Raw genomic sequence first — 16,021 nt, 5'->3', positions numbered from 1 at the left:
ACAGCATATATGAAATGGACAATTTTCTTTTAAGCCATAACTTACCAGAAGTGGTACAAAAGGAAATAAAATGTTTGAATAGTCCACTATCTCTTCCAGAAATTGAACCTGTAATTTAAAATAATCATACAAAGAAAAGAGTAATAGAAATCTATTTAAAGAAATTTAAGTAGAAAACTGACAAGATCAGATTCTATTTTGAAAAGACCACTTTGCAAAATGGAGAAAAGATTTGAGAGTGATAAAAGTAGATATGGAGAGAGTACTTAAAAGACAATTACCAGCGGTTGCCAGGAATTAGGGAGAGGGAGGTATGAATAAGTGGAGCACAGAGGATTTTAAGGGCATTGAAACTATTCTGCATGTTACTATTATGGTAGATACATGTCATTATACATGTGTCAAAGCCCACAGAAAATACAACACCAAGAGTGAGCCCTAATGTAAACTATGGACTTCGGGTGATAATGATGTATCAAGTTTTATCAAGGTGTGCATCAGTTATGACGAATGTACCACTCTGGTTCAGGATGTTGATAGTGGGGGAGGCCATGTGTGTAGTTTGGGCAGCGGGCATATGGGGACTCTGTACTCCCTATTCAATTTTGTTGTGAGCCTAAAATGGCTTTTTAGAAAATTACTCATATTTATAAAAAAAAAGATAATTGCATTAGCTCTAGTGGAAGTTGATGGTGGTTTGGAGCAGGATGGTAATAGTTAAAATAGAGGAAAAGAACATTGGAGGTTGAAGGAGCATGGAAAAAACTCTGAAGTATGAGTTGTAGAAAGCAAACTAACAAAGTATAATGGACTTAAAAGACAGTGGCAAAGAACATTTTAAGATGAAAAACATGAATTTATAGTGAAAACAATATACCTTATTACATGATTTTCTGCCACAATACTTAGCTATTCGAATGCAGGCACAGAGAAAGTCAAGAGTTAAGATTGTCCAAAATCTGAATTTTGCAGATATATTTGACTAGAAAGTGAGAAATAAGAATGTGTTCAAATGATGGCTTATGGAATCTAAAATTAACACAAAAGAAGACAAAAGAAGAGTTTGTGGGTTGGAAGAAAGCAGAGGTCAGTAGGCAGGAAGACCTGATGTAAAATATAGGCACAGGTGAAACAAAAGGAGGATACAGTCAGAGTATGATGTCTGAATCTATAATTTTGGAGGCAAAGCATTTTCAGTAGCAATTAGAGATGATGACAGAGCCCAGGGTATAATAATAGCAGTGGGTGGCCAAAGTGGAATGGAAAAAAAAAGATGATTAGAGATTACATGGCAAAAAGCAAAATAACCGAGGTATTAGGTGGCACAGGAAATATGCCCGACAGTTGTAGATGGTGGTGAAGAGCATGAGCCTGGGAGATACAACCTGATTTTCTTACATACACTTTTGCAGAAATTAAGGCCCTAAAGGGATGTTGAAAATTATCAGTCCTTTGGCCTTCTGACCCCAACTGTTTGCCTTTCAACAACATCCATCTCACTGTGCAGGGCTCCTTTCTATAGCTGGCTTACCAAGATCTGCTTTCCAGTCTGGCTCCTAGTATCCAGTCCCAACATTTTAGCATCATGAAGGCACATAAGTGGTCAAGGCAGTGTTGGACACACAGTGATGGCCCAGTGAGTTCTATCTCCTGCTTTATAAAAGTACTAGAAAGGAATTGGGGCCTTTCACATGATAAATTCTCGAAAACTCTGGCCTTGTCCCTAGAGCTGAGTTGCTATCTGCACCTGACATGGCCATGTGAGTCAGTAAGGAGACATGTAAAAAGATGTTATGAGAATAATGGGAGCCATTTTTCTCACTATTTAAGAATGGAGTCACAGTATGGAAAGGGGAAAGGACAAAATTAACTGTGTGGCATTCAGTTATAATTATAAGCATTACTGTAAATTCATGGTTTTAGATAGATGATAGATAGATTTGAATAAAATTTAAATTGGTACATGCACATTGATATAAATAAATGAATAAATAAATAAATAGTAGAAAAGGTAAGGCTTTTTCTAACAACACCAACTGATAAACACAGAAAGAATACTGGAGTTAGAAAATCAATGGGTACCTCTAAAAACAATATAAGACATTATGTGTTAATTAATTGAATTAAAATTTTAAAAATGTTTAAAAAAAGAAAGGAAAAAAAGAAAATCAATGGTTCCTAAAACTAGTGAGCAAAAGTTTGATGAAAAACAAGATATTTACACAAAGTATCAGTTTACAGATTATGTGCTAATTACAATGGGAAAAAGACAGTAACTATACTGGAGAGATTTAGTAGATTTTGAAACCACCTCAACAAAGTAATCAAAATTAACATCACAATGTGACAATTGATATTGTATGCCTCCTGATAAAAAGTACTGAAAAGCATAACAGCACTTTTGTAGTATTCTGGCTGAAGATGCATAAACTAAATCTAACCACGAGGAACATGGGATAAACCCAAATTGAGAGACTATCTACCAAATCACGGATCTGAATTCTTCCAAAAATATCCAGGTGAAGAAAAAGCAAAGAAAGGCTGAGAAACTGTTCCAAATGAAAGGCACTAAGGAGATATGACAACTAACTATAATACGTGATCCCGGATTGGAAACTGGCCTGGGGAAAATTAGCTGTCATTTATTTTGACCATTGATAAAATTAAAATATGGACAATAGTTATATATTATTATATCAATGTTCAATTTTCCAATTTTGATAACTATACCATAGTTACATACAAGAATGCCTTTTAAAGGAAATACACACTGATGTATTTAGAAGTTAAAGGGTGGGATGTCTACACCTTACTTTGAAATAGTTCAGAAAAAATAATATACATAAGCTTACAGAGAATGAAAAGTAAGCAAAATGTGAACAATTGCTTAATCTGGGTAGGGTATACAGGAATTCCTTGAATTATTCTTGCAGCACTTCCATAAGTTTGAGATCATATCAAAATAAAAAATTACCCAAAAGTCATGGACACATTCTATCTTGGGTCAATACCTATCTTATTGACCCTAAGTTCGACCCTGTTAGGCACCCGACTTTGAAGTTAGCTCTCTGTTTAGCATCCTGGATCATCAAACCAGTGTGGGATTGCCTATTCTAGCTCTGATGTTGGTCGCCTTTCTGATTTTATCTTTCATTTTAGCGTCAGCGCCAAGCATCGAAACCACACCTAAGAGAAATACCAAATCACAGCATCTCATCTGATCCCTGGGATACACCCTGTCCACGGTAAGCCACATATCTCCCATTTCCTCCTCTCCTTTGTTTTCTCACTTGTACAGTGCTTGGGATGTAGCAGGTGTCTGATTCATACCTGTTGGATTGATTTGAACTTGCCTACTTCATAGATGTGAAGAAATCCATTATTACTTCCTAAAACTCCCACTCTTCTGAGTCTGAAGGAACCAGAGACAGTCTCTGTGAATCTTTCATAGACTCAAAGCTCAAGAAGGAGCCAAGATTTTAAACAGTTTGGGTGGAATCCTCCTCATCCCTGCCTTATCTTAAACAAACCACCCAAGGACTCTTTAAACAAAATCGGTGGGACTTGGGAAATCACCATTTTTCTTATGCAAGTCATAATTACAAGATGACTTTTCTAGGCCTGGCAACTGGAGCTTCTGAATGATTATGGGATATGTACTTAATAATAATTATAATAGCAACCATTTTACAAAGAAGTTGTATATCAGGAAATGTGCAAGATGCTATACGTGTATTATCTCTTTTAATCCTCATGCCAACCCTGGAAGCAGACATTAATATACTTCCTTTACAAATAAAGAAAGTAAGACTCAGGGGTTTAGGTGACTTGCCTAAGTTAAAATAGCTCTTAAGTGAGTAGAGCTAGGAAGGGAATCCTTCACGTCTCTTTGACTTCAGAGTCTATACTTCTGCCATAGCATCACATGGTCATATCAAGACAGTCACAATGATCCCCACACTTACTTGTTAAGGGTCTTCCTAACAGCTGGTGTTAGTTACTTCGGAGATTGGTTTTAGTGGGAATGTACATAAACAAGGATTTCTCATACCATTTCAAACATATCACTTGCACTGGATTTGATGGACTTAAGGTCTCCAAAACATCCAAAGGGGAACTTTTTCAGCCACACCCAATCACCCTAGAAAGAAAAGGCAGAGAAGAGTGATGAGACTTAGTTGCCAACAGCTCTAGAGCAATGTCCCTTCCATATGAAAGGTTTATAATCAGACCATCAACTCAAACAGGCTTTGTTCTTCCTCCATCACACTCCACCACATGGACACACTGTATCTGAGCTAAAAATGAGGTCACACAGGGACACCAGGGTGGCTCAGTCGGCTGAACATCAGACTCCTAATTTCGCCTCAGGTTTTGAACTCAGGGTGGTGAGATCAAGCCCAGCATCAGGCTCCATGCTCCTCGGGGAGTCTGCTTGAGTTTCTTTCTCCCTCTCCCTCTGACCCTTACCCCAATCACTCTCTCTCTCTCTGTCCTAGTAAATAGATAGTTGATTGATAGATAGATGATAGATAAATCAAATCTTTAAAAAGGAGGCCATGCAGAAAAGTGAAAGGTAAAAATTCCAGTTAACTAAAGACAGGGAAACCACAGCAGGTAGGCGGACTTCAGAAAAGGAAAGTTCTCGCTCTCTGCAATGACTCCTTTCACTAACTGTAGAAAGTGCTAGGTCATTTCACTTATTCATAGCTAAGTGATGTAGTGCTGGGTTCCCCACGATTAATGATGATGGTTGGTGGTTGCAATTCTTACTGCCTTCAGGCATCCATGGTTGGAGATGTAATGCAGCAAATGTTTTCTGCATTTACCTTGCTCCATTTCTCTCCTGTGGGACAGGCCATTTTGGGGGCCTCTTATGCTTCAATCATAAACCAGTTGGCTTTCGTGTAGATTAAACATTTCTTATTTGGATGCACAAATGTACTATCTTAGTAATATGAGTAACCTAGACCCTTTCAGAAGTCTATTTCTGACTTTTTAAGTACAAAGCCCTATTTCTAAGGCTGCTGTCAAGTCAAAAACCATTATTTTATTGTCTTTACTTTAACATCAGCACCTTAATGATAATTTTCTTCTCTGTTCATAGCCTCAAGGACTAATCAGTCATCAAGCCCTATTTTGTTTCTGTCCGACCCAAATTTTTTTAGAAAAGCAATACAAATATAAATTCCTTTTTCTCCCTGATAATAATAATAATGCTTTGCATTTGCACAGCGCTCTTTACCCTTCAAAGTGCTTTCACATCTATTACCTATAGCCTGGAGATTCCATTTCAGGCTGTACCAATTTGTCGGCAAGGAGAGATAATAAAGCAGAGAGCTCTGTGCAGTCAAATTCCAGGAAGAGAGTGTAAGCATTCTCTTATTAAGGAATATATCCAGCTGTGGCACTGCATCTGGAGACCTGCCAGAGGCAAAGGCTAATAACAGGAGCTGCGGGCATCTGAGTTCCACGCCCACACTCTGGGTTAGAGGGCATCTTCGAGCCGAGGAGGTTGAAACCCTTTAACTAGGGAATGGCTCTTGGAGGTCTTCAATGCCTCTTGGAGGCAGCTGAGCAGAACTGTGCCAGCCAGGCTCAGTGCCCACAGAGTCCAGCAAGGTTAGTCCAGGATCCGCACCTGCCTACAACAAAATGGCCAAGCATGAAAGGCAGCCTTCCTGGTCTTTTGCTGGGAAATTCTCTGAGCCTCGTCCCAGGCCAGCTGCATTACGGTCACCTGGGAACTGGTTAGAAAGGCTGAGGCTTGGGCTCCACCCCACACTTAACTTCCTTAATCATAGGAGTCAGGAGGGCCAGACCAGAGCTCGAGGTCGAAGGCTTAGCCTTCAGGGGACTTTGCCCTCTACAGGGATCAAAGCCAAGGTTTCAGCCGAAATACAAAAATTCTAACTGGGAATTCACAAAACCAGCAAACATGCGGGATATAGTGGTGGGCAGTAAAGCCTTTCCAGCACCTTTGCAACCATTTTCCATGGCCCCTGGTCACTACTAGCTGTTAAGTCACCTTTGTGCTAATTAGAAAAGGTGTTTTCCCACAAGGAACAATGAATAAACAAATCAACATGTGAGAATATAATTTTACAGCTGGTGGCAGTTGGGCGATGTTGGGCGGCAGCCCTGGTTGAAAACATACATGCATGTACCACGCCCTCATTTACTCTTACATCCTCCAGATACCACGGAACACATTCCACTGGCAGCATGGCTGGTCTGCATACCACCAACCCCTGCCTGCCAGGTGGAGCCTCTTTGTCAGGTTTAAAGTCAGGCTGTTGGAGGAAGTGGAGGAGAGAAGCTGAAATTGGACCTCCAAGAATATTAGGCAGAAGAAAGGAGTAACTTCAAAAAACTCCTGGGGAATAGTCAAGGTAGCATATAATCAGATGCACGTATGTTTTATTTTACCAGTGGCTATGTATGTGCATAGTCGAGTGTACACATAATAATGTAGCTATGAGAACTAACCCCCACTGCCTTGTTTCTGAGCTAGGCTGGAGGTCAGAACCTCTCTGCCCAACCCTGAACCACTCTAAGTTAGTACATGTCTGTAATGGGAATAGTACCCTCTTAAATACGGGTGCCCTTGTGCAGTGCACAACCTGAACATCAGGACTGGCAACCCTAACTCTGCCTCTAACCAATACCTGATACTGTCTTCCTGGAGTCGGCTTTATTGTAGAGAGGGGTTAGCCTCTCTCTGGCTTATAACCTTTTAGAGATCATTAAGCCGATCCTTCCCCCCCCCAGCCAAATCATCAAATGTGAGAGCTGGAAAGGGTCTTGGGTAACCCTGTTCTAATCCCTTCGTATTTTGGTAAAGAAACTGAAGTCTGAAGAGATGAAGTGACTTGCCCAAGGTCAGAAGGCTAGGTAGTAACAGAACAAAGGTCTTCCACTTTCCACTTTCTACTTTATTGCTCTTTTCTCTCATGGTTTTCTTTGGTTTGGAGGATTTGTGTGTATTTATTTTAAGATTGAAATAGTTCTCACAAACTTTATAAGCAGATTTTTATTGAGTCTGTGTGTGTCCTACTTCATGAATAATGAGGAAAAGGAAGGAAACAGGCAGGTTTTATCTTCACCACACATGCATTATTTGTTTTGTTTTTTCTTTTAAGAGAGAGAATGATAAAATACTTCATTCATCATTCAGTTTTTAATTAAGAGAAAGAAACATTCAACTCTAGCCACTAAAGTTTTTAGAAGTAATTTAAAGTCCATCAGTTTTGCACTAAGGCCATGGAGCTTTAACTAAGAGTCAAGAGAACTAGGTCCTGGATCTGGTTGTGCCTCAAATTCAGGGGTGGCCTCAGAGCAACCACTTCGTTGGTCTGAGCCCCAGTTTTCTAACAGACAGAGCTAGACAATTCTGTGATGAGAGAAGTGGTTGGTGGAAAGGAGACGGTGGAGGGGCGTGGAGACAGAGCTCTAGGTGGGAAAATTGAAGAAAAAGGGCTCTGGGAATGGAAGATGATGGGGAGGCTGTGCGGGGAAAGGGGTGAGAGAAAGGAGGCAAAGAGGAAAACATAGGCAGAGTCTGAGAGGCAGAAGGAGTCAGAGATTAAGAGGGAGGGTAAGTTCAGTGGGTTCTCACTGAGCCTATCAGGGTTGCATTCATGCCCACCTCACCCTCTCCCCTAGACTGTGGCTATCAGAGCAGACAGTGCCATGTTCCCACCATATCTGGGGAGTTTTCTCTTCCCAGCAGTCGGCTCACCTGGCTTTCCTCTCCTCTCTCAAAGAGGATCTATGAAAGAAGGGTGGATTTTCTGGTCTGGTTGCTAAGGTAGGGACGCATCTCTGTGCAATCAAAGTGGGAATCACTGATAGACATTCCTGTCCTTTGGGGAAGCCTGTCCTTTGCTGTTAGTCATCTGCTCCTCCAGGCCCATTGGCTGGAACTTGCAGATCTTCCAGTGACAATTCTTATGAAAAGCTGATTTATTTCACACAGAATCTAGATAACGAATCTTCTTTAAAACACTCCCAACAGAGGACCATTTCAGAAAGCACATTGAACCTCTTTGTTTGATCTGTTGGTTCAATTAACTTACACTCCTTCCTACAGTCCTCTTCAGCCCTAGCCAGGCAGTTTTCCTCTTCTGCGGTTTTCCTTCACACTCTGCCATCAGCCTAATCTTGCCTTCATGGTGTGGTATTATTCTCACTAACACCCTTCTTTTGTGCAGATAAAGGCTCCCTTTGGCCTTGTTGAGAAATCCTCATGCTCTGACTGAGCAATAGTCATTTCCACCTCTGCCTCCTTCCAAGAGGTGGAAATATCTGACAGATTCTTATAGGCCAGTTACGTACAGATGTTTATTTTTCCCCTTTCTCAATTTTAACACTATAACCTTCTGTCTCCACCAAACAAAACATACCACAACTCGATACATAAATTCTTCCACAGCGTCAGATAGTCATATAGCATATCTGAGACAGAAGAGGCCTTCAAGATCTCTTAATTCATCCATCCCCAGCCCTGGCTACACACATAGGGAATCTTGAAAAAAATTCCAATGCCTGAGCCCACCCCATACCAACCAAATCATAGTTACTAGTGGCAGAGGCTAGGCACAGGTATGTTTTTCAGGTTTCCATGGAGATTCTAATGAGTATCCATGATTAAAAATATGGTTCAACCCCTCATTTTACAGATAAAAAAGCAAGAGACCACCCTAGATTACTGAAATTTATTTCAGAATCTTAGCAGTGTCTGTATACTCATAAAGCCATCAGCCCACTGCATTTGACATTTAAAAGCTATGTGATTATCTTGGTTTTGGTCTTTGAGAGAGTCAATTCCCCAAAACCACAAGTTTACACTTGAATCAAATCTCCTCTTTAAGTCAATGAGCTTCGAGGCAAGATCCCGGAGGTTTCCTGCTACAAATTTAAGTCAGAGCCCTCAGGTACACTGAGCAAATATATACCATGCCAATCTTGGTGTTTTAGGCATCTGGCAATTATTTGGCCAATGGAGGAGAACACTCACTCGGAAAATTCAATACGTTGGACAGTCAAAAAACTCATTCTGTCCTGTTTGGGACTTTCCTTGTAGTTACTATTGAAGTTGAAAATGTTTGCTGCTTTTGGGAGTATCTTCAAACAAAACAAGGAAAGCACACTGGGAAGGCATCACTTATGAGGGACTAGTTTCCCCTCTTACCCCCTGCTTAACTCTTTCCTGCTGAGAAGAAACAGTTCTTCTCTCCAGCTGTTGCAAGATTTGTTCTGGTTGCCAAATTCCAGTATCTAAGAATAAGGAGCCAGGAGTGGCCTCTTAAACTTGAAAGACAGAAACTTAAGTGAAATTTAAAAAAAAAAAAAGATTTCCATTTTACACAGCAGAAGGTCACTGTTATTGGTTACTCCAATAGAGAGCACAGACTGAGGAAAAAAAGAAATAATTTTTAAAAGATTTCAGTAATATCAGAGGATAACAGGTATAGGAAGAACAACTAGAATTTGAAGGGAAGGGTTTGCCCAAAACTTTACACAAACGTATTTCTAGACATTCCATCACAAACAGGTGACTCAGGAAGTCAGGAAGTCATTTCTTCTATTATTATACGCTATCTTCTAGAATGAATGACATGATACACTGCATGGATCCACCGACTTTTTTTTAGGATTTTAATTGTTTTTTAATTATTTATGACAGAGAGAGATAGTGAGAGAGGGAACACAAGCAAGGGGGAGCTGGAGAGGAAGAAGCAGGCTCCCCACTGAGCAGTGAGCCTGATATGGGGCTGGATCCCAGGACCCTGGGATCACGACCCAAGCCAAAGGCAGACACTTAACTGACTGAGCCACCCAGGCACCCCCTGACTATTTTTCACATGCACAATAAATATATGGATTTGAAAGATTAATGAAATTATAAATAAGTAGATCAGTTGCTAAGGAAAATCATTGTCCAAAAGGTTAGCGAAACAAGTCCATCAGTGGATAGCGAACAAAAAACTGAAAAATTTTTCCCAAAGCCTCAATATTGTTACCCCAAAGACTAAGTCCTAAATCACTGTCTCATTTTAAAAACCAAGAAGGTAGCAGATAAGATAGCTGTTGGATAGCCTACCTCATAAATGGATATGTTGGAGTTTTTCATAGGTAGCTGGAGTTAGACTCCCCGAGGAAAAAGGGAGCCTTGGAAACCGTCCACTTTGGACTTCTGAGGTGATCTGGAAGCTTACACTGGTACAACTTCCTCTCTGTGAAAGGATTAGGAAAAAAAGGTTCTAAACAAAACTCACATGATTTAGGACAAAGCAATGAACTGTGGTATAAGTACTGCACTCATCTGGCTTCCCTTTTTCTTTTTTTTTCCTCAGATAGTAACTATATGAGTAGAACGTTGTAAACATGAGATTAATTTGCCCATCCCCCAGCACAACATTTTTTAGGCTAGGTTTGTTATCATGCTTCACCTCTGTATACCATGAAAGAAAGGTAAATGTTCGCAGGTACCTCCATCTCCAGAAAGGATTTGATCTCTGATTTGGGGGACACTTGGGTGGCTCAGTCAGTGAAGCATCTGCCCTTGGCTCAGGTCATGACTCCAGGGTCCTAGGATCAAGTGGGGAGTCTGCTTCTCCCTCTCCTGCCCCACACTTCTCCCTCTCTCACAGACTCTCTTTCTCTCTCAAATGAATAAATTTAAAAATGTTTTAAAAAAGGAATCAGAAATTTGGGGTGGCAGAGAAGAACACCAGTCATAATTTAATCTGGGATCCTCACTCTATAGACAAACATAAAAACACAAGCATCTAACATTTTGGAAAAAATCAATAGCAGAACTAGCACATAATCCCACCCTTCTGGCTCTCATGCCTGGCTCCTTTTGTTATACCGTCTTGAACGGCAACCTTCGTTGTGCAGGCAAGATTAATGGCAGAAGGTATCCCAGAAAGCAATAAGACAGTAGAGAGTGAGTAGATCGTCTGCCCATGATTTATGAGTCTGATGCTTAAAAAGACCAAGTTCCTTATTCCTTGATTTGTTAACTTGTACACATAAGTCTGGTAAAAGAGGACCAGGAAGTGCACTGTTGAACGACAAGAGGAAGAGTTATCTGTAATCTGTAGTAACCTTTAATATCGGCCAGCTTTATCTTCAACTAAACCAGCAGACTTATTTCATATGAAAAAAATCATAAATCAACATGTTCCTCATATTCTTCTCCATGTCTCCAAATGTGACTTTCTTGAAATTACAGTAATTCAGAGCTATTGTTGTGTAGGCTAGCCCCCACCCCCTTAACTCTAACACCCTCATTTTACAACAAGGAAATGTAGACCTAGTGAGGGCTATAGGCACTGGAAGAGGAACATGGATGTTACCATTCCCAGTCTTGTTTTTTCGAAGGCACCATGCTCTGTTTCACTCTTGGCTTGCCAATAAAAATGAATCATAAGTACTTTCACATACTCTGCTCTTAATGGTCTTTGATAATCTAAAGATAACTAGTCGATTTAGCCCCGAGTTAAGTTCATTCTATCAAGACAAGACTATCATGAAGTTCCAAGTAAACTATACCCAGCTCCTAATGTGTTGAAATCCCAACAGCTCGTGATTCAGACAAGATGTAAAACTTGACTCTTCATATAACCCTTGCACCAACCTGAACTCTCCTTAACAGAACGAGGCCAGGGAGGAATCTACTTCTCTTTCATTCTTTATTTTCATATCTCAGCAGGAGCACCTAGATCTGTATATTGAGACATAGACCTCTGCGTGAAGGGGCACAGGAGAAAGCAAGAGAATCTGCCAAAATCCACATACATTTGGGCTTCAGCTTTACTTTCTTCTAAAAACTTCCTTTCCTGACCTGACTTCTACTGACCTGCCAATTTATCTAGACTGGATTAATTTTATATTCACCAAGAGTTTATACTTTCAGACATTCCATTTGGATGGAATTCTTGGCTTGGATTCTTGACTGATTAGACACAGCCAGCTGCAAGTTTGTGACCACACAGCGATTTAGGAAAATGTACACTTCCCCTACCTTTTCTTATCAGAAACTGATACAAGCCAAATGCCAAAAAGGATCTGGAGTTGAAGAACTATGTTCTAGAATAATGCCATCCTTTTCCACCAGGGCCAATATAGTAAAAAAATAAAATAAAATAAACATTCTCTATAAGGCTATCAGTCCCTGTTGCTCTTCATTTTTCTCACTTATGCAGTGAAAAGTGATTATTGGTTGTGTTTTTTTTTCTCTCTCACTATGTCAAAATGTATGCACAAGTGAATGAAGGATCTGTCATCATGAGCAAGATTTTAAAAACTTGGGTACTTTGTTCATCTGAAAGAAGCCCTATTCTGTTATCTTTGGTGATTTCTTGCAACGCTGTACAAAACCCAAAGATGTTTTGTGTCTCGGTAGGAAAGAGAGAAGGGCAGGAAGAGTTTTCCCACACTTCACTGGACTATTGCAAGGCCTCTGCAAAGAGAGAGTTAATTCAGCCCGAAATCGATCTGTGTTTGTTGCTTTGACACTTGAGATCCAAAACTTCGAGGCAATGGACATGAACTGAATACCACGCCAGAAGTGGGATTTTTAAAAACAGGTTTATTGCTCTTGACCATTTTAGTAAACATTGCTACGTTTAGAACGATGACTTCTAATCACCTGCTTTTACTACAGATTACCCATTTCTGGATAAAATATATTGTCATAGAAGTAACTACTTGTTTCCTCAGTATCAAGTTATCTATCAGAGCTTGACCTCCAGTATCTGCCTCTTCTGATGAAGGTGAGAAATTTCATATGATGCATAAGGGGTATGACAAATCCAGACAAATTCTACCACCCTGAGTGACTTCCAGGTTCCTCTGGTGGCTTCAAAAATAGAGACTAACATCAGTACATCTTTACGGCATGAGGATGGAATGTAGCTTTCAGCCACAATGATAATTTTGGCATTTAGCAGTACATTTCCAGGAACATGATATCAACCTTACAAAAAAAAATTAGATGACTAAAACAAATCAGAGTTAGGGTTGTAACTGAGGATTAAGCTAAACAGCTGAACATTTCATCTGATTCCAACTACACAGAGTATTGCCATGTAATCCCATCATCACCCAGCCAACTAGTTCAAGTATACCTTTCTTTGCCACGTTTACGCAAATGATCCGTTTGGTCACAGAGATCCTGAATTCTCAGACCTGGTATACTGGTTTAGTAAAAGTAAATGTCACATGGGGACAAATAGGATGTGCTTGCATTCTCTCCTTACATCCTGCTACCACTATACTAGAATTTGGACAAGCAAATGTCTTCATTTTGGCCACATAGACTAGGCACAAAGAGACAACCTCTCACGTTACTACTACAGTTGACGAAACTCTTCCTCATGCTTTCTTTTTTTCCAAGCTTTTGTTTATGCTATTTTCTCTGCCTACTGGGGTCAGGGAGGTAAATACAAATTGGTCACATAGACCGAATGTAAGATAGTAGAGAGTGATGGCAAGTGGGTCAAAATGCATGCTTCTTCCAAAAAGGGCAACTACTACTGAGTCCTGAACAATTGCCATGATAATACCCAAGGCTGACAGATCTTCCAGCCTTTATAAAACACCCAGAGGGGAGTGTGGGTGGCTCAGTCAGTTAAGCATCTGCCTTTGGCTCTGCTTCTCCCTCTGCCTGCTACTCTCCCTGCTTGTACTCTCTCTCTGTCAAATAAATTTTTAAAATCATTTAAAAAAATAAGAAAATTTAAAAATTAAAATACCCAGAAATCCAGGTCTTTATGTGCAATCTCCCAATTTAAAGTTCTGGCCATTATTTTTTATAACTATAAGAGTCAAACAAAAGTGGTTACCAGTTTGTGACCTGTGACCTGTGACCTAGACAAATCCTATCTATCCTTGATTAAGACCCAGCTTTAGTGCTGAGTCTCTTAAAAAAAAAAAAAAAAAAAAACCTTCTTCCACTGATACATCTCCTCTGACGTTCACCATATTTCTTTTGTGCAATATGGCACCTAGCAGCTCCCTTGTGTGGTATAATTTGTATCTCTGATTTAGCTATAATTTCCTTGAAGGCATCTCTCACAAAGCCTAGTCCAGGACCAGAACAGGTATTCAGTGAAGAGCACCAGTTGTTACACAATAACCATCAGAACAGAACCACGTGCCACCCTCCAGGGACATTCAACTGATTTTCACTCGTTGATTTTCACTCGTTGATTCATTCACCAAACTCTTGCAAGCACCTATTACACTATCAGCACAAGGTTGGGAGCTATGGGCTAAAATTAAAAGAAAATGGATCTCTGCCCTTGAGGAATGAGCACTCAAACGTGGAGTTCAGATATACCGAAGAAGGGCTTCATGAAGTCAAAGCTGCATTGTTGCTCAACGTGCATTGCGTGGCCTTCACAAAACTGTTCTAAGACAGCACCTTCCCCTAGAACTGTAACCTGAGTCACATATGTATTTTTAATCTTTCTAATAGTCACTTTAAAAAAAGTAAGAAGCAGGTAAGAATAATCTTAATATGTTTTATTCAGAGGGGAGGAGTAAGATGGCAGAGAAGGAGACCCTGTTTCAACTGGTCCCCTGAATTGAGCTAAATATCTACCAGAATACTCTGAACACCCATGAAGTCAGCCTGAGATGTAAGATTATACACTTCTGGATCTCTACGGGGGCAGGAGATCATTCATGGAGAGGTGTTCCTTGCCTGGATCACAGTTGATATACTCAGCTCTACATCCCCTCAACCACTTCTCACCAAAATGACTAGGAGGAGGAACACCCAACAAAGGAAAAATTCAGGGACTGTGCCCTCTGCCACAGAACTATTGGATATGGACATAAACAGTATGTTGGAAAGGGAATTCAGGGTAACAATTATCCAGGCAATGGCTAGGTTGGAGAAGACCATTAGTGGCAACATAGAATCTGTAAGGGCAGAAGTGAGAGCTGATCTGGCAGAAGATATGCTTTATTTAACCCACAACATCCATTGTATCATCATTTTGACATGTAATTAATCTTTTTAATTTAATGAGATATTTTACATGTTTTTGTACTAAACCTTCTAAATCCAGGGTATATTCTACGTTTAGAGCACATCTCAATTTAGACTCACCATGTGCTTTTTTTCAAAGATCAACTGATTGATGTGAGTGTGATATTGAGAGAGAGAGACTGAGAGAGCATGAGTTGGGGGAGAGAACCTCAGGCAGACTCCACACAGAGTGCAGTGCCCGCCATGGGGCTCAGCCTCACCACCCTGAGATCATCATCTGAGGTGACATCAAGAGACAGACCCTTAAACGACTGAGCTACCCAGGTGCCCCCAGACTCGGCCCATGTTAAGTGCTCCATAGTCACCTGTGGCTTGTGAATACCATACTGGACAGTGGAGCCAGGGAGGGGGTTGCTCCTTACCTTACTGCCAAAGTGGGGATTGATAAACGTCACATCCTTCAAAGTCAGTAGAATTCTATTGGGTCCTTTAATCAACTGGATTTTATTTATATGACACCTGAAACAAGTGTAAAATCAGAGGGTCACAGGGAGCTGGGTATTTTGTGAACCAGGATAAATTTGCCCTGTGATGGAAGTTTTAAAATATACAAGATAATGGGGAGACTAACCGCACATAAATCTTTACCCTTATACCCACAGCAAAGAGAAACAGCAACCCTGGTTCTCACCACTCACAGAATTACAAAGACCAAAAGAGAAAAATGAAGATGCTATTGAAGAGACATCAAAAGGGAAGGATGAGGCTGCTGCATGGGGACAGTAAGTCAGACTAATAAAATAGTGATCCCCCCCCCACAAAAATGGTGATCCCACATCAAGAGCACTTTCAAAACAACACCTTGCAATACTCATAAAGAACTCACCACTCTTTCTCCTATGCCACAGTACATATTCAAATAATACCCAGGCCAAGAAGCATTCATCTCCATTTAATAGGCACAAAAACACATTCAAGAAACAAAACAAAATTAAGCAAATTGTGTGATTC

At 40.3% G+C, this 16,021-nt stretch overlaps 1 protein-coding gene across 1 annotated transcript in view; it reads right to left on the bottom strand.

Annotated features, from left to right (window-relative positions):
* Positions 1-16,021, bottom strand: part of GUCY2F (guanylate cyclase 2F, retinal) — a 94,468-nt gene that overhangs the window by 43,930 nt on the left and 34,517 nt on the right. The window contains 4 exon segments of the mRNA XM_044234701.1: positions 4,052-4,141; positions 10,106-10,129; positions 10,131-10,238; positions 15,433-15,529. Coding sequence (XP_044090636.1) covers positions 4,052-4,141; positions 10,106-10,129; positions 10,131-10,238; positions 15,433-15,529 — 319 coding nt within the window.

This window comes from Neovison vison, chromosome X, assembly GCF_020171115.1.
Source record: "Neovison vison isolate M4711 chromosome X, ASM_NN_V1, whole genome shotgun sequence".
In the NCBI taxonomy this organism is placed as follows: Eukaryota; Metazoa; Chordata; class Mammalia; order Carnivora; family Mustelidae; genus Neogale; species Neogale vison.
This window is presented reverse-complemented; position numbering and strand designations above follow the sequence as displayed.